Genomic DNA, 27,183 nt, shown 5'->3' with positions numbered 1-27,183 from the left:
ACACCAGGACCGCGGATGAGGAGTGACTGTCCTTCGAACAACTGGTCGGAAGCAGGAGGGAGGCGCTGGTGGTAGACACAGTCCCCAAGCCGCACTCGTGACCAGCGCCCGGGAACAGGGGCCACTCTTCCCACGGGAGGTGTCGGGATGACCCCGTCCAGCCTTTCAAGTGTCCACAGAGAAGCCATGGGAGGCGCTGAGGCCTGGGAGCTGCCGTTCAGTCGCTGGAGGAAATCGCGGGGCTGAGCACAAGCGTCGAGGAGAAAAAGACGACAAAGGGCTTAAGATGGGAAGAGCTTACAAAGGCCAATCTCAGGAGGGCAGCCCTTGGGGCCTCAGGAAGACACTGGGAATACCCGTTTGCACAATCATTATGTCTTTTATTTACATATAGAAATTAGTAAAACTTAAAACAAAACCAAATGCGACTTGTACAGAAATCCTTTAATTTTCTTTATTTTCACACATTAAAAAATGAAACACACTATACAAATGGTTTTTCATAGCGGATTACACGTGGGTCCATTCAGATCTGCTCTCCAGGCGCTGCCGGCCTCCGAAGGGCCGCCTGGCCGGCCGCTGTCATTCACGTGGCCAATGGGTTGATTCGGATGCAGAAGCATGCAGCCCTCAGCGAGGAAGGTTCCATCCCCTCTGGTCTTAAATTAGCTTAAATGGCGTCGGTGTCCGTATTTACAGACGTGAAGTGTGGCGATCCTGAGCAGTTCTCATCGCCCCGAGCCCGCGATGGGAGCCTGGGCCTCGGGCTGAGCAGGAGGTCCGCGTGGCGCCGCCGCCGCCGCCGCCGCCTCGTCTCCATCCTTCCCACGGGACGAGGGGCTGCGCCGCGGTCAGACCCCTCCAGGAGGGTTAGGCCAGGTAACTGTAGGTGTCCTTTTCACCATCCACTCGCTCCAAATATTCCTTCTCGATCAGAATGTCAATGCATTTCTGGGCGCCATTTTTAGAAGAGGAAGAGGTAGTGAAAGGGAAAAACATGTTCAGGGTCGGAACGGAGACGGACCCCCCTCCATCCCTGGGGCACCGCCGCCTCCCCGCCCAGAGCCCCGCCCCCGCGGCTCCCGTCCCTCCAGCCGCACCCGCCCCGCGGTACCTGCCGCCCAGTTTCTGTTTGAAATGACCGCAACCAGAAACGAGCCTCGAGTGTGCCCAGGGGCCGCGGGGCCACCCAGGGGACCCGGAGCAACGAGCCACATCCATGGAGACCGCCTCCCCGGTGGGCTCGGCAGACGCGGGAGGGCGGGACTCTCAAGACCCTCTGGGCAGAGTTCAAGGCGGCAAAGTGCCACGTGGCGGTGGTGACACCAGGGCGTGGCTACCGGGCCGGGAGGGAGCGCGAGGCTCCCTCTCGTCTGGGGCAGCTGATCGCTTTGCCAAGGTCAGCAAGCTGAATGCTGAGGATTTTGCCCTTCTCTGTGTACGTGCTTCAATAAAACGTTGAAAAATTCATCCTATTTTCTTTTGCAGAAACCTATTATACGTGACTAAGCCAAGTTCCTTCTTCGCGACACAGCCATCAGCCTAGTGTGGTTACCTCTTCTGGCTTCTGAAATGTAATCTGAATGCTCCTGCTATGTAATTCTTGTACCTTAATTACTGGGACCCGAGGCTTGAACCTTGAGGACAGCTGGGTCAGCACTTCTCCAAGTAACTGCTGGTGCTTCAGAACCTTCCTCATTTTCATAATTCTCACAATAGCCGCCTGTGTGACCAAGGAAAGAAAAACAAATGTGTTTAACGGAGTTATAAGACCTTAGCCGTAGTAATTAAGAAGAACTAGCAACAAGGCTGCCAAACACGCAGAGGACTACGATTTCCTAACAGGTAACAAGCACACGGCAGGTCAGAGCGGGCAGGGCGCCAACTCCATCTACTTAAGTTTCAGCGCCAACACAACAAACATTAAAATGTTTTGGTCTTATGAGCAGCAGTTTTAGCAATTTAACCCAAGTAGAAAACACTTTTAAAATGAGAAAAAGTTCAGTCTTCGAAGCCACGGAAGCCGCCTGACCCTGCACTAAACAACTTTCCCTCCCTCCCATCTTAGTAACTCACCACAGGTATTTGCTCTCATCTATTTCATCGATTATTCCATCTACTCCATCCAGAACCACCCATCATCCTGGCCACCACTCCCAAGTCACAGGACACACAGCCCAGAGGAAGCACCACCCCCGCTGCGGCGGCCACCTCCCATGCGAGGGGACAGGCACCCAGTGTCACCTGGATCAGAAGCTTGCGATCTTCCTCAATGTTTTTGTGTGTGGTTTCTTGTTCCTGCTTCTGTTCCGTTTTCATTGGCACATTGATGTTAACCCTTAATTTCTTACTGTCAAGAAAATCGAGGAAATCAATCACTATTGTTTTAAAAGGCACGCAGTAAAGGCTTCTTTCTGTTTTCAATCTTTAAGAGGTGCTTTGCTCCCCAGACGGAGGGTGGAGAGTGTGACCGACCATCTCCCGCTTCCCTGCCACACTCATCTCTCTGAAAAGCCCCTAGTTCTCCGCAGGGCAGGTTCCTGCTCTGCCAGCAGCAGGACGTCTGTATTGCAGGAAATTCAGTTCCTTAACCTGCTCTCCCAAACTCTGTCAAGTGAAATAAAATCAAGACACTGGGACACAGAGGTCCAAACTTTCTAGGCGAGCCATTTAAGGAGACTTATTTATTTGCCAATAGAAGAAAAACCCCAAAGCTGAGAGTCAAATGGAGACCCACCCAGGATGGGTCAGAGGGAATCAGAGGACCCTGTCAAAGGCCTGCCAGGCCTGGCACCGTGCTCACAGCCCCCCATCTGAGGTGACACCAGTAAGTGCACTGGGGGTCAGGGGATAAGTCTACGGCCTAGGACCATCTACTTGTTAAGATTTTCCTTACTTTTTATAACCAAGATATAATTTTATTAAGGTATCTGGCTTCAATTCCACCTCATCAACATTTGCATTTTCGTCTTCCAAGACCTATAAGAAAACAACTGTTACTACGTAATCTCAGGAAAAGGTTTTCTTCTAGCTTAACATAAAAAGTACACAAACATACCAATAACTTTGACTTCAATAAAATCTGTAGGACTTGTGCCAAAATGTCCTGCAATTAAAGAGAAAAGAGAAAATGCATTTTTCTTTGTAATAAGAACCACAGCCCCAGTCCCACAGTCCATTCTTCTATGGAAAAATAATAGTCACTGAAGTAGAATATGCCCGGAGGAAAAAGAGGGATGGTGCCTCTTACAGGGTCCCCAAAACCTACTCCTAAAAGTGAAATCAACCCCTTTCTGCTCTTGATCACCTAGTATTAAAACTGACAATTCTACTACAAATATTAGAAATCGTGCATAACTGATTTCTTTGACTAAATCTTCTTAGATGCCTGACGGCGCATCTGGAACACTGATCACCGCAAAGAATGAGCAGAGGGAGTGTCATGGGCCCGGACACGGTGGACAACACCGTCTGCTCACGAACAGGATGGGGATGGTGCCCGTCACCCTGCCGCTGACCCACCGTTGGTGAACTCTAAGCCCGTCGTGTGGCCTCTGGGCCGCTTCCTCCCCCCGAGAGCAGGTGGTCAACCATTTCTCAGCTCTCCTTTGCTCCACAGCTTCCCGATCCCATGGAATCGGACAGTCACCAGGCCGCTCACATGCGCAGCCCCTCCTCCCTGGACGGAAAGGGCCGCCCCCCACGTAAGGGAAGCCCATCCTGGTCAAGGAGAGCTGGAGAGGCCTCTGGTGTGGTGACTGGCCCAGAGTCCAGAGCAGGATGAGGATGCTGCTGGCCACGCCCGGGGCACGGATGCAGAGGCTGCCTTCCTGAGCCAAGATGACTCCTACTGTGGAGGGCAGGGGAGGGGTCAGCCCCCCACGGGGAGCCGGCTCTGCACTAAAAACTGGCTCAGGGGCTGGTGGGGAGCTCAGCTCCGAAAAGCAGGTCCCCGACCGAGGGCAGAGCCCCACACCAGGGTCTGGGGGCAACCTAAGCCTCCACCCTAACGGAAGCCTCCTCCTTCTGGTGAGGAGTGAAGAACACTCCTATGTGCAGAGAAGCAGATTAGTTTTGTTATTAGAAACTGAGAATGTATTCTGGACTAACTTGAAGCAGGACTCACAAATAAATGACGTTCCTAATTCACATTCTATGAGGCCAGAACTAGCCCGACACCAAAACCAGACAAAACCGTCAAAAGAAAATGGCAGACCAATTTCCCATGAATGAAGATGGAAAAATCCTCAAGAAAATTCCAGCAAACATATAAATTCCAGCAGCATATAAAAAGCATTATACACCATGACCAAGTGGTATTTATCCCAAGAATGCAAGGGTGATTCAACAAAAAAAAAAAAAAAAAAAAAAAAAAAATCAACATAATGCACCATTATTGATGGACAAAAAGCACAGTTATCTCAATGCAGTAGAAAAAGCATTTAAACAGAATCCAACACTCTTGCATAATAAAAACACTAAAACCAAAACGAAACTAAACAAAACAAAAAACTAGGAATAGAAGGGAATTTCTTCAGTCTAGTAAACAGCATCTAAGAGAAACTTAAGTGACTGTAAGGCTTCCCCCAAGATCAGGAACAAGACAAGGATGCCTGTTCTTACCACTTCTATTCAACAATGTACTGCGAATTCTATCCAAAGCAATTAGGCAAGAAAAATAAATAAAAGGCATTCAAATAGGAAAAGTAAGTAGTAAAACTATCTGCATCTGCAGATGACATGGTCACATATTAAAAAAGCCCTAAAGTATCCACACAAAAAATATTAGAATAAATGAGTTCAGCAAGGTTGCAGGATACAAGTTCAATACATAATTATATTTCTACACACCACCAATGAACAAACAATTTCATTAACAATAGCATCAAACTTAAAATACTTAGGAATAAATTTAACCAAAGTGTAAAGGCTTGCATAATGAAAACTATCAATATGAGACACAGTTTAAAAAGAATAAAAGACAGTCTGAATAAATGGAAAGACATCCATGTTCACAGAAGACTTAATGTTGTTAGGATGGCCATTCTCCTTCCAAAGCAATCTACAGATTTAATAGAATCCCCATCACAATTCCAACTGCCTTTTTTGCAGAAACGGACAAGCTGATTCTGAAACTTATATGGACCCAGAATAGCCAACACAATCTTGAAAAAGAACGAAGTTGGATGTCACAATTCCAAAACTTACTATAAAACAACAGTAACCAAGACAATGTGGTACTGGCATAAGAACAGACATTTAGATCAGTGGAAAAGAATTGGGAATCCAGAAAGAAACCCATACATCTATGGCCAATTGATTTTGACAGGTTGCTAGTACGAACCAATAGGGAAAAAACATGTACAAAAATATCCAATCATATGTTGTACATCTGAAGCTAATGTATTAATTTATACTTCAATTATACTTCAATAAAAAGTCAGGGCTTCCCTGGTGGCACAGTGGTTGAGAATCCGTCTGCCAATGCAGGGGACACGGGTTCAATCCCCTGTGGGTCCAGGAAGATCCCACATGCCACGGAGCAACTAAGCCCGTGTGCCACAACTACTGAGCCTGCGCTCTAGAGCCCACGAGCCACAACTACTGAGCCCGTGTGCCACAACTACTGAAGTCCACGCGCCTAGAGCCCATGCTCTGCAACAAGAGAAGCCACCACAATGAGAAGCCCGTGCACCACAATGAGGAGTAGCCCCCACTAGCCGCAACTAGAGAAAAGCCCGCGCGCAGCAACGAAGACCCAACGCAGCCAAAAATGAATAGATAAATTTATGTGTGTGTGTGTGTGTGTGTCTGTATATATATATATATATATATATATATATATATATATATATATATATATATATATATAAAGTCAACTGTACTTCAATAAAAAGAAAAAGACAGGGAAAGAATAATCTCTGACCTTGGATTAGGTAATGGTTCCTTAGATATGACACCAAAAGCACAATCAATAGAAGAAAAATAAAGTGGACTTCATCAAAATTAAAACGATGTGTGTGATTAAGAAAATGAAAACCCAGAGAACAAGAGAAAATATTTGTAAATCATGTATCTGAAAAGGGTCTACTATGCAGAATATATGAAGAATTCTTACAACTCAACAAAAAAGACAAATAACCCAATTAAAAACGGGCATAAACATCATTAGTTGTTAGGGAAATGCAAATAATCACAATGCGGCACTACTTCATATCCACTAGGATGCGTGTAATTTAAAAAAAAAAAAGGATAACAACTAATGTTGGCAAGGATGTGGAGAAAGTGGACCCTCATACACTACTGGTGAGAATACAAGCTGGTGCAGCCACTGTGGAACAGTCTGGCAGCTCCTTCAAGAGATAAATATAAGTTATCATGACTCAGCAATTCCACATCTAGATTTATACCCAAGAGAACTGAGAATATGTTCATACAAAGACTTGAAAGGTGGAAACAACCCAAATGTCCATCAACTGATGAATGGATAGACATAAGGTGGTCCATCCATATACTGGAACATATTTCGGCCATAAAAAGAGGATGAAATACAGATACGTGCTCCCACATGGATAAGCCCTGAAAACACTATGCCGAGTGAAAGAAGGCAGACACGAAAAGCCACGTGTCATATTATTCCACTTATATGACATGTCCAGAGCAGGCCAAGTCCAGAGAGAGAGAGAGAGAGAGAGAGAGAAAAGTAGAGCAGAGTAGAGTAGATTAGTGGTCATGGGGGCTGGGGAGAGGACAGGTAAAGGGTAGCTATTGCTAGTGGGTTTTGGGCTTCTTCTGAAGGTGATGGAAATGTTCTGGAATTGGATAGTGGCGGTGGTTATACAACCCTGTGAAAAATCACTGAACTGTATACTTTAAAATGGTGAATTTTATGTTATGTGAAATAGCACAATAAAAAAATGATTAATAGAAGAATAACATTAAGTGAAAATTTAAGTTTAGTAAGAAAAAGCTTAGCTGGAAAGAGGGTTAAGAACAAGCTAAATGAATGAGAGAAAAGCATATCATGTGTACGTGTTGTGTGTGTGTGTGTGTGTGTAGGTATATGTTACATTGAGTTTAAAAATTAGTATTTAAAAAAAATCATGCCTTGAGCCCTGGAATGAGAGCATATTCATGTTCATAAGACAGATACCCATTTCAAATCAAAGAAGACCCCCATCCCCTCCCCGCACAGCTTCCCACAGCAGAGCGCCTGGCGGTAGGAATACCATTTTGATCTGGGTGCTGTCTGTCAGCTGCTGCACGGCGTACGCGTCCTCCGTGTTGTACTGGAGCAGGATGGCCATCTGGAACGTCGACGCCTTCGGGTCCCACATGAAAGAAAGAGAGGCAAAACCTAAGCGCGCGGACAGCTCCCAGAGTGCAGAGCCTGAGCGTGAAGGGCCCACTCCTGAAACCAATTCTCCAGACAGATGCAGAAACCAAAGCAGATCCAAAAGGGAAGACAAAGTGTCGTAACTAAAGCAGATCTACAAGGGAAGACAACGTGTCTAATTCCACCACGATGCCACGTTTTCCTGAAAGACGTCATTCTCCACCTTCTCAAACATTCAAGTGATTTTGAACTTTCTTCCAAATGCTTTGTCTGTATAAATACGGCTGGCCTTTGAATGCCTCGCAGCAGGGCTGGGTGAGGGGTGCCGAGCCTGAGCCGCTGAGCGGCCACGTGTAACTTAAGATCGGCCCCGTGTATGTGTGCTTCCTCCCCACCCGAGGATTCATAGCCAGATTCAACCAACCGTGGATCGGGCTGTGGAGTATTTACTACGGAAAAAACCCGCCTAAGAGTCGACCCATGAGGTTCAAGGGTTAAGTGTACACACCATCTACGCAGCCACACTCATTTTATATAGATAAACACAGATACTCAGCCAGTGTCGACAGAAGCACTGAGCATCCATCTTTAAATGTGATTTTCCACAAATACTAAAGAAAACTGTGTCTGGTACACCACTGACAGAGGAACCTGCAGCTGAGCTGTATTATACTTGGGTGTTTTTTGTTGTTTTTTTTTATCCTAAGTACTTCACTATGTAAAGTTTAAATGGTTTAAAGCAAACCACAACCGCCCTGAGGTATTTTTAGCAAACCGTGCGCCAGGCAGCATGCACTGGTTTTAATTTCTCAAGCTGTGCAGGGAACGACGCCCGCTGAGGGAGGGCGCTCCGCTCCTGGGGGAGCCCTGGGCGCCGTGCCACACGCCCCGTGGGAACCCTTCCTCCCTTCCCCTCTTCCATAACCCGTGGCAACAACTAAAGGGCCATGAGTACCGCCACCTGTCCAGGCAAAACCCTGGTCAACGGGAGGGGGGGCAGCAGCGGCAGTGTGGGCGGGGCGAGTGCCTCTGACAGACTTCAGGATGCGGCCAGGAAAATGGCCCGGGGGGCACGGGGGGTGGCGGGGTGGGGGGGGGGTGGCGGGGCAAGACTGACAGCTCTGAGGTCTCTCCTGAGATGAGCTGGGGCCTCTCATCTCTGATGGCAGTGACCAAAAGCAAAACGAGTCTCTGATAAATGTTCCACAGCTTGGTGGTAGCCCCACAGGTGTCCACATTTGTCATAACTCCAACTGTACACTTAGATGGGTGTCTTTTTACGTAAATTATATCAGTAAAGTTTACAGAATGTCCACTTATCAAAAAAGGGGCACTGAGATTTCAGGTACTGAAGTATGAACTCATAGATTCTTCTATGCATACTTGGGAATAAAGAAAAATTTCCAATCGTACAATTGACCCTTGACACAGGTTTGAACTGTGTGGGTCCACTTATACGTGGATTTTGTTTTTCAGTAGCAAACAGGACAGTGCTACAGATCCGAGGTTGGTTGAATCCAAATGCAAGGGAACCGTGGATACAGGGTACCGTGGATGCAGGGTGCCAACTCTAAGTCATGTGCAGATTTTCAACTGCATGGAGGACGGATGCCCCTAACCCCCGCACTGCTCAAGGGTCAGCTGTAGAGAAATCCACATTCAAGTGGATAAAGACCTCTGGACCTGGTGTAACAGAATATCAAACACTTTTATCAGGGTAGAACTATTAAAAGTTTAAATTAATGAGCAGGTTGAGTCTGCAGAATGCGGTCAGAGGTTTCTTAACACTTAATAGCAGATTTATAATTGTTTTTATAAGCACACTAGCGAAACCCTCTTCAAGATGGATTCTTTAAGGGAAAAGACCTTAACTGCAATTTCATCTCTGCTGCATATCAGCCCGGAGCCAGAGGAAGTCACTTAAATTTGCCTGATCCCCCCCGTTTCCCAGATATAAAATGGAACCTAAGTTACAGTTATCATCACACAGCACTCAGCACCGCAGTGAGCGCCGAGGGTTGTTGTTAATGTGAAACTGCCCTGTCAAAGGGAAAGAGCTATTATCGTAATTAAATTCATGAGACTCCTGCTTTTTAAACTATCTGACCACTTAGTGTGTGTCAGGCAGGAGCTGTACCCAACACTTATTAAATACATGATTTCGCTTATTTTTCACACCACACACAGAGTCGAAGCACTGACACCCGCCCGCCCTTTTGTGGAGGAGAAAAGTGAGGCTCAGTGTCATTAAGTAACTTCTCCCTTAGCCACAGAGAGTAAGAACTCAGCTCCGCTGACTCTTAAAAATCCAAGCTGTTTAACCACGGTATTATTTTGCCAGAAGCTTGACTCCAGATTTTGCTGCGTGAAACACTAAATTTCTGTAACTTGTCTTCATTTATACTTAAAAAAAAAAAAATCCAAAATAAAAAGGTGATCTTACCTGCAAGGTGTATCTGTTTTTGAAGCAGTTTGTTACTAACTCTCCTTTTGACAGCTGATATAACCATGTCAATTTTCTGCCACTGTGACGGCTGGCATAAAACGCTGTGAATCGCTGGTAACTCCGTTCCAGCTGGATACAGAGGGGGAAGAGCATTTGTGGAATATATATCTCACCATATTCTACAGTCAACATCTCTAAATAAAAAACACTGGTCCAAGTTTACCGGACAAAATGCTTACAGAACAGTAAAATACAAATATCAGGTGTTTACTCTCGCAAAAAAGCACGTTGATTTAAGCATTTGAAGGTACAATCAAAAAGTTTTTAGCTCCAGACAAGTAGGTATCATCACGATGTTCATCGCAGAGCTGTTAGGTTCTACTTTCGAGAGTAAATGACCATGTAAGTGAACACACTGTTGAGCTGGAACAGGGGTGGCGCACCTCTGGATCTCCTGCCCGGCCCGGGGCTCGCGGCTGCCTTAGCACCGCCCGGTTTGACGCCACATGGCCGACTAGCAGGAAGGCCTTCTGCAAACAGCACGTGTATAATGGTGGAGGCTGCCCCTTTTCACCTTTGCTCAACACGAAGGGAACGAACAGATGACAGAGTCATCCTTACCTCCGACGGCAAGGCAAACGTACAAGACTGCTGAAAGGGCCACGATCCAGAACTCAGAACTTGAATGCTGAAGTCCACTGGGGGGATGGGGAAAAAGCCAGGAATACATGTAATTAGCCCCATGAACTGAAAAGCGCCACATGTCAGATACACATGGACTGCTTTTCATTAAAAGAAAGCATACTGAGTGAAAAATCCTGCTTTAATATAAAACTAAGGATTGAACACATTTAATTTCAATTAAAATCAGTGAAGGGGAGAAGAGCCAGAAATTCCCTCCTCCAAAGAGCGAGCTTTTCATTCCTCTTCTAACACAGAATTACAACATCGTGGGCCCATCTGGCTGCACCTGCTTTAGTTTCCTGCCATGAATAACCCTCAGTCCCCCTGCGGCGCACCTGAGGCCACCAGGCATGGATGGCACAAGAGCCCCAAACTCTAGACAACGAGAACCCCAAAGTAAGCCGACTTCTTTGTTCTGTGTAGCACAGATTACTCTGTGTATAGCACACGGACTATATATATCTAACACACATATAACCTATACATTGTTCATAACAGCGATGTCATCATCGCAGACGGCTGACAACAAGTCCGCTGGCACGGCTGTCAAGTTTAACAATGAAATAGTGCTTTCAATGTGGGAAAAGTACAAACCTCGTGTTTCATTTAAAAAGATAAAATCACCGCACGATGATGTCAGCGTCACCTGCCACCTCCTGCAGCAGGCAGACCTCACAGCAGGAGCCCAGCTGGCCTCCACGAACGAGGCCGGGCACCCGCCTGTCCCGACCCCCAATGGCAATCGGAAGCCATGTCTGACTCTGTTATCTACACAGCCAATTCAGTTTCTTATAATTAAAAAAACTGCTAGAATGGAATTAAACTAAGGTTAAAAAACATTCATTGAAACTTAACCTGTGCGTGGAGCCCCGAGATGGCAAACACCTGGGGTGGGGCGGCCACGTCAGCCAGGAGAAGGGGCCGGGGCTCAGGACCTGGACGCAAGCCACCCGCCCGGCTAGGCCCTCCGGGAAAGGCCAACACGCTTCCAAGGCTGTCACCTCCTGTCACCACACAAGTCAGGAGGTGGGCAGTGCCTGTGGGGAGGACTTCCTGTTTACCTGTCCCTGAATTTCTGATAAGGCATCCACCATCTCTCTCAGTAGCTACAAAGAGCGCCACCTCCTCCGAGAACCCTGCCTGTCAAGGAAGCTCGGAAAGCCGGGCATACTCACAGTCCAGAGGCTCCGAGTTCGTCAGGTGCTTTTTGAACTGCTCGTTCAGATCTTTGCTTACACCGATGTCTTGAAACATCCGCTGAAGTTTAGAGGTATACTCGAAACCACAAGCTTGCTGAAATGAACCCAGATAACTGCCTTATTAACTTCTATAGAAATATAAATGTATACAGGGAATCCAATGGGGATCACAGTACATGACAGACGCTTAACCGTACTACTAAAGCTAGTTAACGTTTAACTGTATCTCAGGGTATAAACATGCACTGATTAAAATTCATACACTATCAAAAATTATACAGTTATAAATGGAACGGTTACGACTTTATACACACAGTAACTATCACGCAGGCCCAAAGAGCAAGGATTTGTGACCCCGTGGGGGAACACCAAGATGACATAGTTCGCTATGTCTCTCATCCACTACCACAGACTGAACGGTGCCCCTACCCCAGTCCTGTGCTGATGGCATTTGGAAGTCAGGTCACAGAGAGATAATTAAGTTTAGAAAAGGTCATGAGGGCGGGCCTCCGCCACATTGGGATTAGTGTGGTTGCGAGAAGACACGGAGAGGTTGCCCCCGACCCCGCTCCCTGTCGTGTGAGGACGTGGCCGGGCGGCCCCAGGCAAGCTGGGAAGAGAGCCCTCACCAGAAACTGAACTGGCTGGGACCTTGATCTTGGACTTCCCGGCAGCCTCCAGAACTCTGAGAATAAATCTCTCTTGTTCAAGCCACTCAGTCTATGGTATGTTGGTACGGCAGCCCGAGCTGAACAAGATACCGTGGAACTATAATTTCGGGTCAAAGTGAAACATGCTGCAGAACATGTAGCAGCATCTGACAGGCCAGCGAGCAGGCTAAGTGCAGAGGCGGCGGAATAAAGAAAGAAAGACTCAACAGCAAACTAACCCTGACGCTTTCCGTCCTCCTGCAGACGCGGGGTTACTAACTGTTAACCAAGCCTAGAAAAAAACAAAACACCCCGCCCGCTCAAGGCCAACAGCACAAGAGTACGGGCCACGCCACGTGGAGCAGTTCTTGGTGGCGGGGGGCAGAGCTGAGGCCACAGGTGCAGGAGCAGGCGCTGGGCGTCGAGCAGGGCTCGGCTGGAACAGAAGGGCCCCCAGGTGTGTGTGCTGGGCAGGTAGGGAGGTCGGGAGAGCACGTGAGGCCTGATGAGGGGAGACCTGGGCTCATCACAACCGTGGCGGGTTCTCGGTAGCGGAGTAGCAGAGCGCACACTGCGCGGACTCCGTGTTATCACTGATTGATGGCTTTGCCCAGCTGATAACCTGGAGACACTAAGAACTTTAACGACTTAAAGCTGGAATCGTTCAGGAGAAGATTACACTTACCTTTAACTTCGAGATCATGCTTGCTTCGGCGTCATCACTGGCACTGTTCTGATGGACGAGCCTCTTGGCCAGCATCTTCGCATAGAACTTCTGAAACACGTCTTTGTCCTCTATGTACTTGAAGACCACCATCTAGAAAGCCACCACGAGAGCACACTTAACGCACTTAAAATCTGTCACCAAACACAGGCCAGAAACCAACACGTGTGCTTTGTCTTGTCCGGCCCTGTATGCCAACATTTATGACGACAAAAAATACTGTCCTGCTTCCTTGGTGGCGCAGTAGTTAAGAACCCGCCTGCCAATGCAGGAGACACGGGTTCGGGCTCTGGTCCAGGAAGATCCCACATGCCGCGGAGCAACTAAGCCCGTGCGCCACAACTACTGAGCCTGCGCTCTAGAGCCGGCGAGCCACAACTACTGAGCCCGCACGCCTAGAGCCCGTGCTCCACAACAAGAGAAGCCGCCGCAATGAGAAGCCCGTGCACTACAAGGAAGAGTAGCCCCCAATCGCCGCAACAAGAGAAAGCGCGCGTGCAGCCACGAAGACCCAACGCAGCCAAAAGTAAATTTTTAATAAATTAAAAAAAAAAGTTAAAAAAAATTACTGTCCTGTAATCTTTAAAGTAAATATTTTCATCAACCCCTTAAATCACATTAAGTTGGTCTACACTTAGTACTAATGAGGAAAGTACAAATGCTAAAATTAATGACTCAACATAGGGAGTAAAATCATAGATTCAAAATAAAATAAATGATTCTACTACCTTCCACATTCCAGACAGCTCACATAAATAACTTTAAAGCCACCTGTCAGAGAAAAGGTTACAACATAGCGACATAACTAGCCAGCACCTTACCACTTGGTTGAGCGTGTCTTCTAGTTCTGCTTCTTCTGGGTTCTTGGAACTGAAACATTTTTAAAGGCATAGTGTTTTAAAACGAATCAGCAAACATTTACTAAACAAGCACCACTTAGCCAAACTACCATATCAGACTGTGGTTCTGAACATTCAAATGCTCAGTTCTTTTCAGATGATCAGGTGGAAGAGGGAAAGTTAGATTTCCTTACCTGTGGCAACTTGGCAATCTTATACTGTATCTCAATTTCATAATCTATTCTCACACATAATCATTTAAAATATCCACAATGAAACTGAACAGAAGATACTTGTTAAGTTTCCCAAAACATTCTGAACCAAGTTTTCCTTTAAGATAATCCACTTAAATGGAAGTAAATGAGCTTCACTTTTCTAATTGCATTCTACAATATGCTTTAAGTTAACTTTGAAAGCAAACAAACAAACGCCTTTTAATGGCCTAATAATTAAAGACAGTGAAAGGGGTTTTTAAGCCCCTTCTCAAGTGTTGCCTTCTGTTTGTCATTATGTCTACAAAATAGATGCTTGTCCTTTAACAACGGATTCATTCACTCTATTCTATGAGCAACTATTAATTGAAAGGTGACTTCAGGGTAAATACAAATTTAAAGCTTTTATCCCAAGAGTCCTTTATAAACCAGACCCCTATAAATTCATAGAAAATGATCCAACCACCAGACAGGCTCCTATTTAAGAACAGTTGGCTCCGAAGGTCCATTCTTCTCTCTTTTTCTCACTGAGAGGTCAGGGCTGTACCTCTCCTGAAAGAGGTTAGTTTAGTGCCCACTGGAGTCTAGTCACTGACACGCGCTCATTAAAGCAGCGCTTTTGGAACTCTCCGCCATTCTGTCTGCTTCAGCAGCCTTAACTGAAGAAAAATCTATCAAGAGACTTGATGAGACAATTTCTAAAAAGACAATGGCTAAAAAAGAAGCTACGTATTCTGCCAAACAAACTGGAGCTCTATGAGAGTACCTGCGTATTTAAAATACTGAAAACTTTCATTTTATAGAGCCTAAAAAATGAAATCAGGTCAGAAGAGGCATCCCAATTTAAAGTCCATTTTCACTCCTGAAATGAACACATCAGTGGATCTGACTAGAATTGCTAAATTATACATTAGACAAGCATGGTGATAAGCAGGGGGAAAAAATCAAATACTCAATTTGCACCGGGCCTTGGGCAAATCACTTTCCGGCAAAGTTAGAAGAGAGATAGCTACTGACCTTATCAAATGTTTTCTCATGTCAATCAAGAAGACCACATAGTTGTTCATACAGCTCTCAGTTAATAAAGTCAACTACGTTAGATTTGCTACTGTTGAGCCATCCCTGCATTCATTCCTAGAAAGCTATGCTATGTTCTGGACAGTTATCCTTTAGTTCGCTGATAAATTTAGTTTGCTAACATTTTACTTAAGATTCCCACAACTCTCTTCTAAGTGAGACTTGTTTGTGGTCTTTTGCTTGGTAGTGTAGGTGTTCTCAGTCTTTTTTTGTAATGGGATTATACGAGCCTTTGAGAGCTGCTTAAAATACAATTTACTAGTATCAAACCAATATGACTGGGGGGCACGGAAAACTACTGCAAAATCTGTTGGTGTGATATTTGGAATAGGAAAATAAGCCTTGGGCATTTCTAAACTGAAAAAAACTACTCCTCAGTGAAAGAGATGCTGATGAAAACCAAAACAAACACACAAAAAATTAAGTGAGAACTTCCAAAAACACAACACAGAGAAGAAAACCGTATTAGATTACGTTGCCTCTCGTGCTTAATACACATACATTGATTAGGAAAAATACCAGTTGAGAAATAAGATGGTTAAAATATAAAGACTATGAAACAGCAATAAAACAAACTCGTTAAATGAAAATAAATGTTAAAAGTACACGGACTGATGCAAACACTATAGCATGTGGAGAGTCTTCTGTTTTAAAAAGCAGCCAGTGGGAGCTACTGCAGATTTTCAACTGGAAAAAAATTAATCAAGGCCAGTAGAAAAGAGCAAGTAGGGAGTGAAGAGAAATGGTGACTTTGTGCTGTAACCTCCACCCTCGTCACCACCAGCTGGACCTGCGCAGTGGAGTCTATTTAGCTAAAGGGCCACGCGCACACCGCCTGCCATTACAGACGTTAGTGATGTAAGAAAAACATGAACTGGGCACAGTACACGTAACGTGAAATGCCTTTTAGGAAGACAAAGAAGGTGCATTAGGTTTACAGTATTTTCTCAAAAGGTACAAAAATTACAATTTAACATACATACGTAAAATGTAATATAAATTTTAACTCCTCATCTAGAGGCTGAGATTTTAAACAGGTTTACTAAGAAAAAACACAAAGTCACTAGTACCTCTTCTTCAACAAGGAGTCACAGTATCGAGCCAGCAACTCGGGGGATTTACTGGATGACTGAGCCATTTTGGTAACCGCGTTGTTGTTTATGAAGCGACCGCAAGCCTGCAGATCACAGGAAACACAGTCAGAGGGCAGTGTGCCAGCCACTGTCCCCAGGAGAGCCATGGGCCAGCACACCCACCTTGTCCAGTGCGGCCACGAACCCAGCATCGTTGTTGAACGCTGACATCACTAGGGCGTTGTATTTTTTATGAACATCCAACACTGTCTGTACATACATTTTGGGGTCCTTGGGTAGAGGGAAAAGCAGACACACAAGTTGGTTTCTGGGGACTAAACTGCACACTAACAGCTACTAGAAAACATTCCAAAAGGTTTGGATACTTCTTCAAAGATGTTAACAAGATCAAGAAATAGTTTCATTCCATCATCAAAACACATAGGATATGATGTTTATAGATATAATAAAAGAAAATATATTCTCTGCACTCGAAATTAAATACTGACTTCAAGCTATATGAAAAATAGTGATTTTTTTCAAATTATCTGAAAACTCAAAGGGATGACAGAAAACAAACTTTCAAAGTGGTAGCTTTACTTTGCCAATTTTTGTTGTTAACAATTCAACTTCTCGACTTTGTTTTGGGCTGGGGAAACCAGTCTACCAGTTATTTAGAACTTAGCTGGGCAGGCAATGCAAAGATAACATAGCTTTTAGGTCCTAGGAAGTGTGGCTGAGGGGCCGGAGTAGGTCAGACGTGGCAGCAAGGGTGAGACTAGTACATCTGGGAAAATCAGAAGACCCACGTGGACAAACAGAGAGAACTGAGACGGGAAAGGCCAGGGCCTGGGAGACAGGACAGGCAGAGCACTGTGGGATCGGCAGGTCAGCCCCGTGGGAGTCTCTGGACAAAGGAGCCACAGGATGGACATGAAATGTGAAAGTCAGCCACAGGAGAGGCCTCTGGAGCGACACAGAAGGAACACAGGGAGGGGGCGCCAAAGGAGACAGTCCTGGGTCACAAGAAAGCAGAGGCCGGCGCTGAGCGTCTGCTGCGCACCTGACGGCGCTGAGCCCGCTGAGGGCTGTCACTACGCTGCCGCGAGGCCAGTGCTGTCCGCATCCCCTCCTCACAGACGAAGAAACAAAGTCACAGGCAACCAGCCGGCCAAGGGCCTAAGCGGCGGCAGTCAGGCCCAGACACGGGCAGCCTGACTCCTGAGAGCCTCTGAGAAGGAAAGGGCCCGGGTGAGGGGTCGGGAAGACAGGCTGAGCCCGCGTGGTGCGCGCTGAGGGCACGGCGGCCAGCACGTCACAAAGGCAAGGCCTGGAGCAGGGGGCTTAAATGGTTTGCCAGCGTTTCCAAATTCCTCACAGGTGTTTCTCCTCGGGATTCAGGAACGAGAAACCAGAACTCCCCCAATTCTAGTTGTTCTGCATTTTTGTGACACTTGTTTTAAAATAATAATGAGTAACCATTAAGAGTAAATCATTTTTCTGTGACAGATAGGGTTATACTAAGAGTTTCAGAGGTTTTCTGTTAAAGATGTAATAAAAATGCCAGGATTATTATTATTACGAACAAATGATAACAAGATTATCATTTCAATGACATGTAAAGTGGCCTCTACCTGACAGACATTCGACAAAACATTAAAAGGGAATTTAACACAAAATAATTGCCAAACAAAAATCACTTAAAATACTGAAAGCCAACGCCACATGTGTTTAATGTCTAAAAATTATCTATCTTAAAACTCAGCACACACACCGCATTAGCTGCTCCACCAGATAACCCAGCTCTCAGTTTCATGACAGCTATTCCGGGTGCAGAAGAATCTCTTGCATTCTGTATTAATGGTCTTATTCACAAGACCGCACCCAAAAGCATCTCTCAGTTGGCACACAGCGTACTTCATATAAGCTCATTTCTTTTTTCTAACAATGAAAAAATACTGTCCGCTTGACTTAATTTTGGTTTTGCCATCGAAATTGATATTGCTTTTGCCAATTCAGATTGCTTTCTGATTTCATGTCAAATTATTTCACATCATTCAAATTATTTTTCTCTCTGCATTTGTTCTTTTAAAGTATTTACAAAGAACTTTAATCTCTAGCAAGTATCTACACACCGGAAAATGCCAGCAAACGTTATCGTGTAGTATTTGAATAAAGGAACATTAAAGGTTAACAGCGTTACAAAGAACCGCATATCAAAACTGCCAAGTTAAGGGCTTTGCTTCCAAAACTTGCTTTTTCTTGGAACACCACTCACAGGATTGATATGAAGTATATTATGTATATAAACAGGTTAGTTTTTATTTTATCTGCAAGAATGACTCACCCTTAGCAGCAGAGAGGGACACATGCACGTTTATACCTGGGCATCACCTACAAGGAAGACGGACCCACTGGGTGACACTGCTCCTCTACCTCACCCTGGCTCCCAGAGATGACCTGAAGCTTGGACTCCCCACATCAGCACCCCTCCCCTTGCCCTGGACCATCATCAATGGATTCCTTTGAATCAGGAAAGTCTCCACGGTGACCATTTTGTTTACAGGAGAACTACAACGCTCTTCCCTGTTTTCTTGATCTCTTGACCAATTTTTCTCAGATCTAGGATTTGGAAAAACATAAATGTCCCCAAAAATGCCCAGCAGAATTGCCCATGGAAAGACAGCGCTTCCCTAAGGGAACAGAAGTCTTCAGACTCCAATTCCAGATTCTTTCTGCTATACGAGAAGACTCAGCCAGGAGCCTGGCTGGTGAGAAGTGAGGGTGTGAACGGAACCCACTGAGGGAAGAGCGTGCCAAGGTACTGAGCCCTGGAGACTTGAATTTAGCATCTAAGATCCAGAGAGAAGCCACCTTGGGACCTGGCAAGGGCAGATGGAGATGGGAGCACACAGGAATAACACAGAGGAGAGAAGTTAAGGAAGGAGCCGTCAGCAGCGCCAAACAGAGAAAAGACGTTCAAAAGGTGAGTGATTTAGCAACCAGGAGGTAAATGGCGGTCTCTTCAGAGGGCACCAGATGGCAGGGTTAGACAAGCAACAGAGGTAAGGAGAGAGGAAAGATCAGCCGGATGAAATGCACGTTTTTTCCAAGAGCATGAAGATGTGAATTTCTGACGTTAAAAAAAAAAAAAAAAAAAGGAAAGCTCAGCTTGGTGCTCTGTGACGACCTAGATGGGTGGGATGGGGGTGGTGAGGGAGGTCCAAACGGGAGGGGATATAGGTATACATACAGCTGATTCACTTCATTGTGCAGCAGAAACTAACACAACATTGTAAAGCAATTATACTCCAATAGAAAAAAAAGGTAGTCAGTAATTGGCGTGATTACTCAATAGTACATGAGAGCTCTCTGCATATAAGAAACAGGACGCCTCTCAGGCTGGTCCCAGAGGGATCTCATCCAACTCCTACGTGATCGGTGCCTTTCCTGCCAATGGCCGTCACATTCCTCTCCAGACCAGACCAGACCAGACGTCCCCACTCGGTTCACACAACCTGCCGCGGACGCCTGGAGGGATCCCCAAACTCTGTGTGCCAGAGCCGGCCCCATCTCCTCCCTGGCTCTGCTGCTCTCTGGACCTCTCCCTTTCCATTTCTTTTGTTTCAACGTGTTATTGCAGAAAAGAGTCAAACATATTCAAAATTACAAAGAACAGGAAAACCCACCCCACGTATTCATCGTCCAGCTTCAACAATTATCCGACACAGATCCCGTCCATTACAGAGTCTAAATACTTAACTCCTTCTGTGTCCCCCCATCACCAGCCCGTGTCATTTCCATCTGAACCACTCTAACAAACTAACTGGTACACTAGCAACTCTTCTTCCTTTTAATCCATTTTCTACATGGTAGCGATTTTGTAACAAAAAAATCTGATCCCGTCAGTGCCCGGTTTTATTATAACCATCCTCCTGGGTTCATCTTGCTCTTAGGATTAAGGTGCATCATCAACCTGGCCTTCGAGGTCTCCCACGGTCTGGCCAGCCCAGGCCCACCCTCGCAGGTTTACCTTGTGCCCCGCCCCCTCCTCCTGTCGTAGCCGACTTCGCGGTGGCCAGGACAGGTCTCTGCTCTGTCTGGGACCCCCACCTGGCCCAGGCAGCTCCAACTCCTCTACTGGTCTCCAATACCTTCAGGGAACCTCCCTGAGCTTCCAGGACAGGCCAGGCTTCCCTGGTACACGAGCTCACCATCCCTTGAGCTGCTCCAAGGGCGGCCTCCCTCGCCGGGCACGAGCTCGAGGGGCTCACCAGACCGCGCCTGCCTGGCCTCCTGTCCTTTGCCAACTCGTTCTGCAATGGCCAAATCGGGAACCACCATGATCATAACTGAATTACTACCTTTTATCCCACATGTTTCCACTAACAGGATAATTCTAAAAGCCCGTCTCACAGAGAGAAAACACACTTTAGGAGCCTGACATAACTTCCACCTTACCCTTAGTTAAAGCAGAGAGGCGCGTGGGGCACGTCCAGAGGAGTGAGGCCAGTACCTCACGGGGAGCTGCTGCACGTCACGCAGGATTTCTCGGGGTCACTTGTGATCCTAAGGAATACTGTAATTCTGCCTCAAGAGGATACGGGGGCCACAGGCCTGGGGCCTCCACCTCACGCACATGCATCGCGCTCTCAGCCTGTGCGGCCTCCAGGGCCCCGGGCGGCACCCGGCCTCCTGTCCTCGCGGGGGACAGGCGGAGGCAGCACAGGCCACCCAGGGCCTTGTTCCACGAGGCCGACGTCCCCACCTCGGGGCTGCTTCTCTTCAAGAAGGAAAGGGAAAGAAATGTGTCTCAACTGACGAGAACACACCACGCCATCGTTCGGGGTCAGTGGAACTCTTCTTCCCCATAAGCATTAGCACTTCCCCTTTGGAGTCGCATCATCTCCAAGCAAAACACAGAGAAGCAAGAGGTTCAGAAAAAGAACAGTCCCAAACCACTGACTACACTCTGCCGATGACGTGCGGGAGCTTCAACCCCAGCCCGGCGCCCCATCACTCAGCACTTTCTGAGGTGCCCCCCTCCGCTGCCAGCCTGTGTGCACTCAGGGTTTAAAAGTAATTTTGATATTCCCTAATGAGCAAAACCCCCAAAACCCAAACCAAAAAAACCAAACAGCCCCTCCCCAAACTGGGAGAGAAATGGGAGGCCTCAAATACCATTCAGTATGCTAAGTCTCACATTTTCTTAATGGGCCTAAAAAAAGTAATTAATTTTTGGCTGCGTTGGGTCTTCGTTGCTGCACGTGGGCTTTCTCTAGCTGCGGCGAGCAGGGGCAACTCTTCCTTGCGGTGCGTGCGGGCTTCTCACCGCGGTGCCTTCTCTTGTTGCGGAGCACCGGCTCTAGGTGCGCAGGCTTCAGTAGTTGTGGCTCACGAGCTTCAGTAGTTGTGGCTCGCGGGCTCTAGAGCGCAGGCTCAGTAGCTGTGGCACATGGGCTCAGTAGTTGTGGCTCACGGGCTCTAAAGCGTAGGCTCAGTAGCTGTGGTGCACGGGATCAGTTGCTCTGCGGCATGCGAGATCTTCCCGGACCAGGGCTCGAACCCGTGTTCCCTGCGTTGGCAGGTGGATTCCTGCGCCACCAGGGAAGTCCTTTAATGGGCTTTTCTTACTCCATCGCCTCAACTCTTTTGTTTAGATAAGCAGAAATCACTAGTTTTTCTGACTGAGAATGGTTTAAGTTTAAAATATCAAGACAAACAAACGTAGCAACTGAACCAGTGCTCTCCATTCCCACCACGTTAACCTCTGTCCACCTGCTACTTTCTGCTTCAGTCATTTTTACTTATCTTATGAGCCTCAGAGCGTAATGAACACATCTTTAATCTGATCATAACCTTCGGCCTCTGATAAACTTTTACAAATCCCTGACCTGAGTTACGTGACTGTGTGGGCTCCCATTTTTGACCCTGGCCCCTCATGCCCGCTCACCCCCTACCTTGCCCTGAATCCCAGGTGTGCCTGCAGTCAGCCCTTTGGTGTTGGTTACCCCGTAAATGTTGAGGCTCTAACTGACTAGACTTAGGTGCTGGGCGATCAAAGGCGAAAATATTAGTTCTTGAAAGTGGAACTACGTTAGACTTGCCAAGAAAAACGGTGTCTCCTCTAACTGAAAGAAGGATGTTTCAGAAAATAATAAATGCATCAGCTCAGAATCAGGAGCAGCGTATACAGAAGGGAAGCGGGTGGGTGGTGGGTGGGCGGCCAGAGAAGTTCACGGGTCGCATGTGACTGGTCTTGAACCGGGCAGGGGCCACTTCAGGACGTACAGATACGCAGCAAAGACGAAGCCAAAATTAGTTTAACGTGGGGTATAAAGTCAGATTTGGGCAGGAAGAGGCTTCCACGATGGGTCTGCTTGTGAAAGGACTGGAGTTCTCCCTACAGCTGAAGGAGAGAAGGGTGTTTCCCGGATACACAAAGGATACAGTGAGTCTTTTCAGAGCCTGGTTATCTTAGACTAAAGATGGACATTTGTGTATTTTTTCCTTCAGAGAAAATGGTTACCCTCTTCATCTCATGGCAAAGACAGAAGACGAATTCATCAATTTAGCTGCGTGCTTTCTGAACCAATCTGCACTGTCACCAAGTATCAGCTCTTCATGTAATTAAAGTTGTAACCTGCTCCCTCCTCTTTCTCCTTTCCCACATCGACTGCACCAAAACTAGTACATTTCTTTCGTTTTGCTTTTTTTTTAAGTTTTATTATGGAAAAATTTCAACATATTCAAAATAAGAAACAGTACAATCAGCCGGCATAATCCATCCCCAGCTTAAGGGGCGGCCTGCAGCTGTGACAGTCTAGGATCTTCTTATCCCACCCTCTCCACGCTCTTTAAAGACACGATGGATATGGTCTCCATCTCCCTTGACCACACAAAGCCGGGTCACACTCCAAATGTAAAAGGTCCCCGAGCCAAAGTTTAGCTCTGCGTGGGTAATTTTCTTCTATTACCACCCACAGCAAGGTGGAGTCAGGACTGTTATTTAAGCTTTTTACTCCAGAAGAGAAAGGGCATCTTGGCTGTATAAATGAAACCCAAATCTGCCAGAGGCACCCAGCGCTGTGTTACTCTGTTCGGTCTGGGGTAAGCTCACACACAAGTGAGTCCTCAATCCCAACCATGCAACTTTCTCGTAATTCTTTTTCGTAAGGGGTCCCAGACTCAGCCCCTTTGTCTTATACTGAAAAATGTGCTCGGCAGAGCTCCCTGACTTTACTTCTGCTTTTAGAACGCTCTGCTCTAACTGCTCCCTCTTACAAGCACTGTCGCCGCGGCAGCCCTGGGCCGCTCCTGAGACGCCTCTCCGTCTCAGTACACCTTTGCCTCCAAAGCTGCAAGTAAACATTCACAACTTTGGGCCCCAGTCTGGTTCTGCAGCCCAACCTCCCACCGTCACACCAACAGCCCTGCTGGACAGCGAAGCATCTACAAGCCCATTCTTGTTGGATTATATTTCAGTTCCAGTTAGACTGAGGTCACTAAATCAAGATACGGTTTCAAAGAGGACTTTGTGCTTATCTGTTGCCACTTCTGCCCTGAAGACAGAGTAATGAAACATTCTCTATACCTGATTTATGAAGCTTTCTTTGTAGGGAAGAACAATAGCACCCAGACTGCTGCAGAATCGTGTGTTAATTAAAAATTCAACATGGAACCAACTGTATCGGTCAAGCATTCACTAGCAGGTACTTACAAGTCTGTATTGACTCTTTTCCTGAACTTTATTTTGCTATAAAATTGTGGCATTAGGGGAACTTATAAAGCCATCCAATGACTTGATATAGTATTTACTCTGTATTTACACGGATGACTTTCCACATAGCTGGTGTTCTCTTTAGGATGGGCCATAAGGAAAGGTACCGTCAGTTCTGAATGCCGATAAAGTCATTCCTCTGAGCCACTATGAATCAAGGAGTTGACTGTACTTCACAGTACTACCAACTGTCCTTTCCAGCAAGCTCTCTGTACTGATGGAAGACATCAGAGGCAAATTTGTAACCCACCTCTAATGAGAGACCAGACTTCACTGCACGCACTCTGAGTGCTATCATACACTTAGCTTCCTTTGTGTTTCCAACCCTTATTTTGCTACTGTTTCATTTATCCTATTGTCTTTTATGTATTGTGTAAGCCGCCCTGAATCCTGCTGGCAACAGTGAGGAGTATAATTAAGACATAAGTAGACGGAGACCCTATTCTGTGTGAGGCACAGTGCTGAGCTGAGGCCATGAAGATGGATAAAGCCATCCCTGCAGAAGACATTTACACAGACATCTAAGATATACGGAGTGTGAATGTCATGTAAATTGTCCAACATGCTGTTATTTCAAAGGGGTGATCGAGAAAGCCTTCATGGAAGAAATGGCATTTGAGGGTACTGAAAGATAAAGGTGTTTAACACATAGGAAAAAAAGAAGGAATATGTCTAAGCAGACAGAAGAACCAGGAGGGTACAGCACGGCACACGTATGGAACTGGGAGTGTTTAAAAACGTTTCGACGATGGACATAATGAGGATGAAGAGTAAGGAGGATGAAACCAGAAAGGAGCTGGGGCGGCAGCAGGTGGCCCTTCCTCCTTGCCACCACGGTCATCGTCATTATCAACAATAACTACTTGCTGTATCAGACGCTAGTTCTAAAATTATAAAGAGTATCAAACCATAGTAAGGTGTCAGCTTTACTCTTAAGGGATTTATAATAGATGGACTGACAAGAAACACAGAAGTTATACACAAATATACAGTGGCATTTGGGAGATTTTTCTAAATGCCCTAATGGTTTAGGATGAGGATACAACTACTTGGGCGGGAAGAGTCAGTGGAGAGCTTTTTTTTTTTTTTTTCAGAAAGTGGGATTTGAGCTGGCCTTCAAAAGCAGGATAAAAAGAGAAGGAAGGAAGGACCGCGTTCCAGGCAGAGAAGGTAGCATGTGTATAATGAACAAGGACGTGTTCTGGGGGGAATGAGGACAGAACAGTTTCACTGGAAGATGAGGTTCATGACAATGGGAGCATATTAGAAGAGGATTTTGACTTAATATAATATGGAAGATTTAATATATTATTTTAGGGAAGAGGGGTTTTTTGTGCTTTATTTAAAGCAACGGATGAAGAACATGGAGTAAAACTGTTCACACATTAAGGAGTATTTTTGGAAGACGAAACTGCTAAGCAAGATGAGGGATGAACAGGAATGGGAGAGATGTAAGACCATCCAGAAATGAAGGGACGGGGCCTCGATTCCAAGGGTAGCTTTGGGACTAGGCAGGAAAAGCCTGGAGGGCCAAGGGACGCAGCACGTCCCCACTCCACTGACTCAGCAGAGAGGACTGGGTGGCGGCTACGTGCTGCTGGGGGCCGACAGGCTGGCTGCCCGCTGGTCCGAGAGGACCCCACGGCCATGCCCACATTCAGTAGGAAATGACTCCACCTGAGAAGACTCAGGTTGCCAGGGGCAGAGGGTGAGGCCGCGTGGCACATACTCCACAGCTGCCGCCGCCGTGCTAGGGAACCAAGGAAGGAAGATGGGAGCTTTAAAATGGCCCCGCGGTACAGTCACTAAAGCGGGCCGAGGAGGTCACGGAGACCCGAGAAGACCAAGTGAGATGCGATGAGAAGACAGCAGTGTGGAGGCACCGCGCACTGGGATCCTCGGCAGCAGAGGCAGCACAGGAAGGCCGTGACGCTTGCTGGATGAGCGGAAGTGACGTCAACGTCCTCTGCGGCCCCCGCTGGTCCTCTGAGTTTTACCGCCAGCCAGCACCAGCAGCGGGCTGCTTTGGTAGACGAAACAGCTGAGAACCCAGCACGGGGCCGCCCCACCACGGGCTTCAATCCTTTTAAATGAACACCTGAAGGTGCGGGCTCTGCTTTCAAGATGCTCCCCTCAACACCTAAGTGGACGGGCCCAACATCCTCCTATATTTTAATACGGATTATTTTTCTCCCGTTACTACACTGCCAACAACTGAGCACACGTGTAGTGCCGCGGCCCGTCTACACAAGCACACGAGGTCTCTCAATGTTCGACTCCTGCCGGCCTAGAGGCAACGTGAAATGTGCTGATTTGCCCTGCTGCTGCCCCACTGTCTCCTTTCAGTCCAGAGGCCACACATGAGGTAACTTGCCTATGAAATAAACTTGCGGATTAAAAGAATTATCTGATCCTTTGTTCAGCTCTAAACCTGTTTAAAACCCATCCTTGAAGATTTCTTTGTGTTTCCAAAGTTCTACTGCTGCCCCGATGCAACATGCTAACAGTGCCTGCAGCACTGGCTAGGCCTGAGTGTCCTCACTCGCGAGCGTCTCTCGAAGGCTGGAGGGAACGCCTCCTCGTGCTGGCATCTCACGTCATGGTGGGTGGGATGGACCCACACTGATCTGCTTCAGCCTGAAGCCCCTGTACCCTGAGAGGAGCCCTGATCCCGAGCTGCGTTCCCTGGTGTTCCCCGGCCTGGGTGCGGCGGGGCAGGTACAAGAAGCAGTGTGTCTAAAAACAGCACATGTGTTCAGGGTTTCAGCCACACTTCACAGGGCAAGACTGCCAGTTCCTCTTTGGGAAAAGAGAGGGGGACACCATGAGGGGGATTTCCCAGACACTGGTTACCCAGGAACAGCCATTATTCTCAAATCTGTTTTACCTGAAAAAAAAAATGCCTTCAGAAAATTCTTAAGTAGATTTTGAAGTTTCTAACACAAAAATATTATTTGAATCACATTACAAGTGTGAAACCTGTAATAATTTCAGCCTAGGCCACACTGATTAGCAGTAAAACTTGTTTTCTAGCCAAACTGATGGGATAAATGGAATCATAGGACTAGATAACTTTTCAGCCCTTAAAAAAAAATCATTTAAGCAGTGCCTTCTATGGCATTTAATAGATGAATTTAAATGATTCTCATATACTATGATTCAA

At 46.6% G+C, this 27,183-nt stretch overlaps 1 protein-coding gene across 1 annotated transcript in view; it reads right to left on the bottom strand.

Moving 5' to 3' along the window:
* Positions 1-408: 408 nt before the first annotated feature.
* CUL1 (cullin 1) overlaps positions 409-27,183 on the bottom strand; it is a 107,147-nt gene continuing 80,372 nt past the window's right edge. Inside the window, exons 10-22 of the mRNA XM_082847040.1 lie at positions 16,424-16,531; positions 16,238-16,344; positions 13,861-13,909; positions 13,001-13,132; positions 11,642-11,759; positions 10,404-10,480; positions 9,780-9,911; positions 7,230-7,322; positions 3,059-3,106; positions 2,897-2,979; positions 2,245-2,350; positions 1,610-1,723; positions 409-951 (exon numbers count right to left, since the gene is read on the bottom strand). Of these exons, the coding sequence (XP_082703166.1) occupies positions 871-951; positions 1,610-1,723; positions 2,245-2,350; positions 2,897-2,979; positions 3,059-3,106; positions 7,230-7,322; positions 9,780-9,911; positions 10,404-10,480; positions 11,642-11,759; positions 13,001-13,132; positions 13,861-13,909; positions 16,238-16,344; positions 16,424-16,531 (1,248 nt within the window). The 3' untranslated portion in view covers positions 409-870. The remainder of the gene's footprint in view (positions 952-1,609; positions 1,724-2,244; positions 2,351-2,896; positions 2,980-3,058; positions 3,107-7,229; positions 7,323-9,779; positions 9,912-10,403; positions 10,481-11,641; positions 11,760-13,000; positions 13,133-13,860; positions 13,910-16,237; positions 16,345-16,423; positions 16,532-27,183) is intronic.

Source organism: Leucopleurus acutus, assembly GCF_964270905.1.
Source record: "Leucopleurus acutus genome assembly, chromosome: 9".
In the NCBI taxonomy this organism is placed as follows: domain Eukaryota; kingdom Metazoa; phylum Chordata; class Mammalia; order Artiodactyla; family Delphinidae; genus Leucopleurus; species Leucopleurus acutus.
The sequence above is the reverse complement of the archived record's forward strand: the minus strand, read 5'-3'. Positions and strand labels throughout refer to the sequence as shown.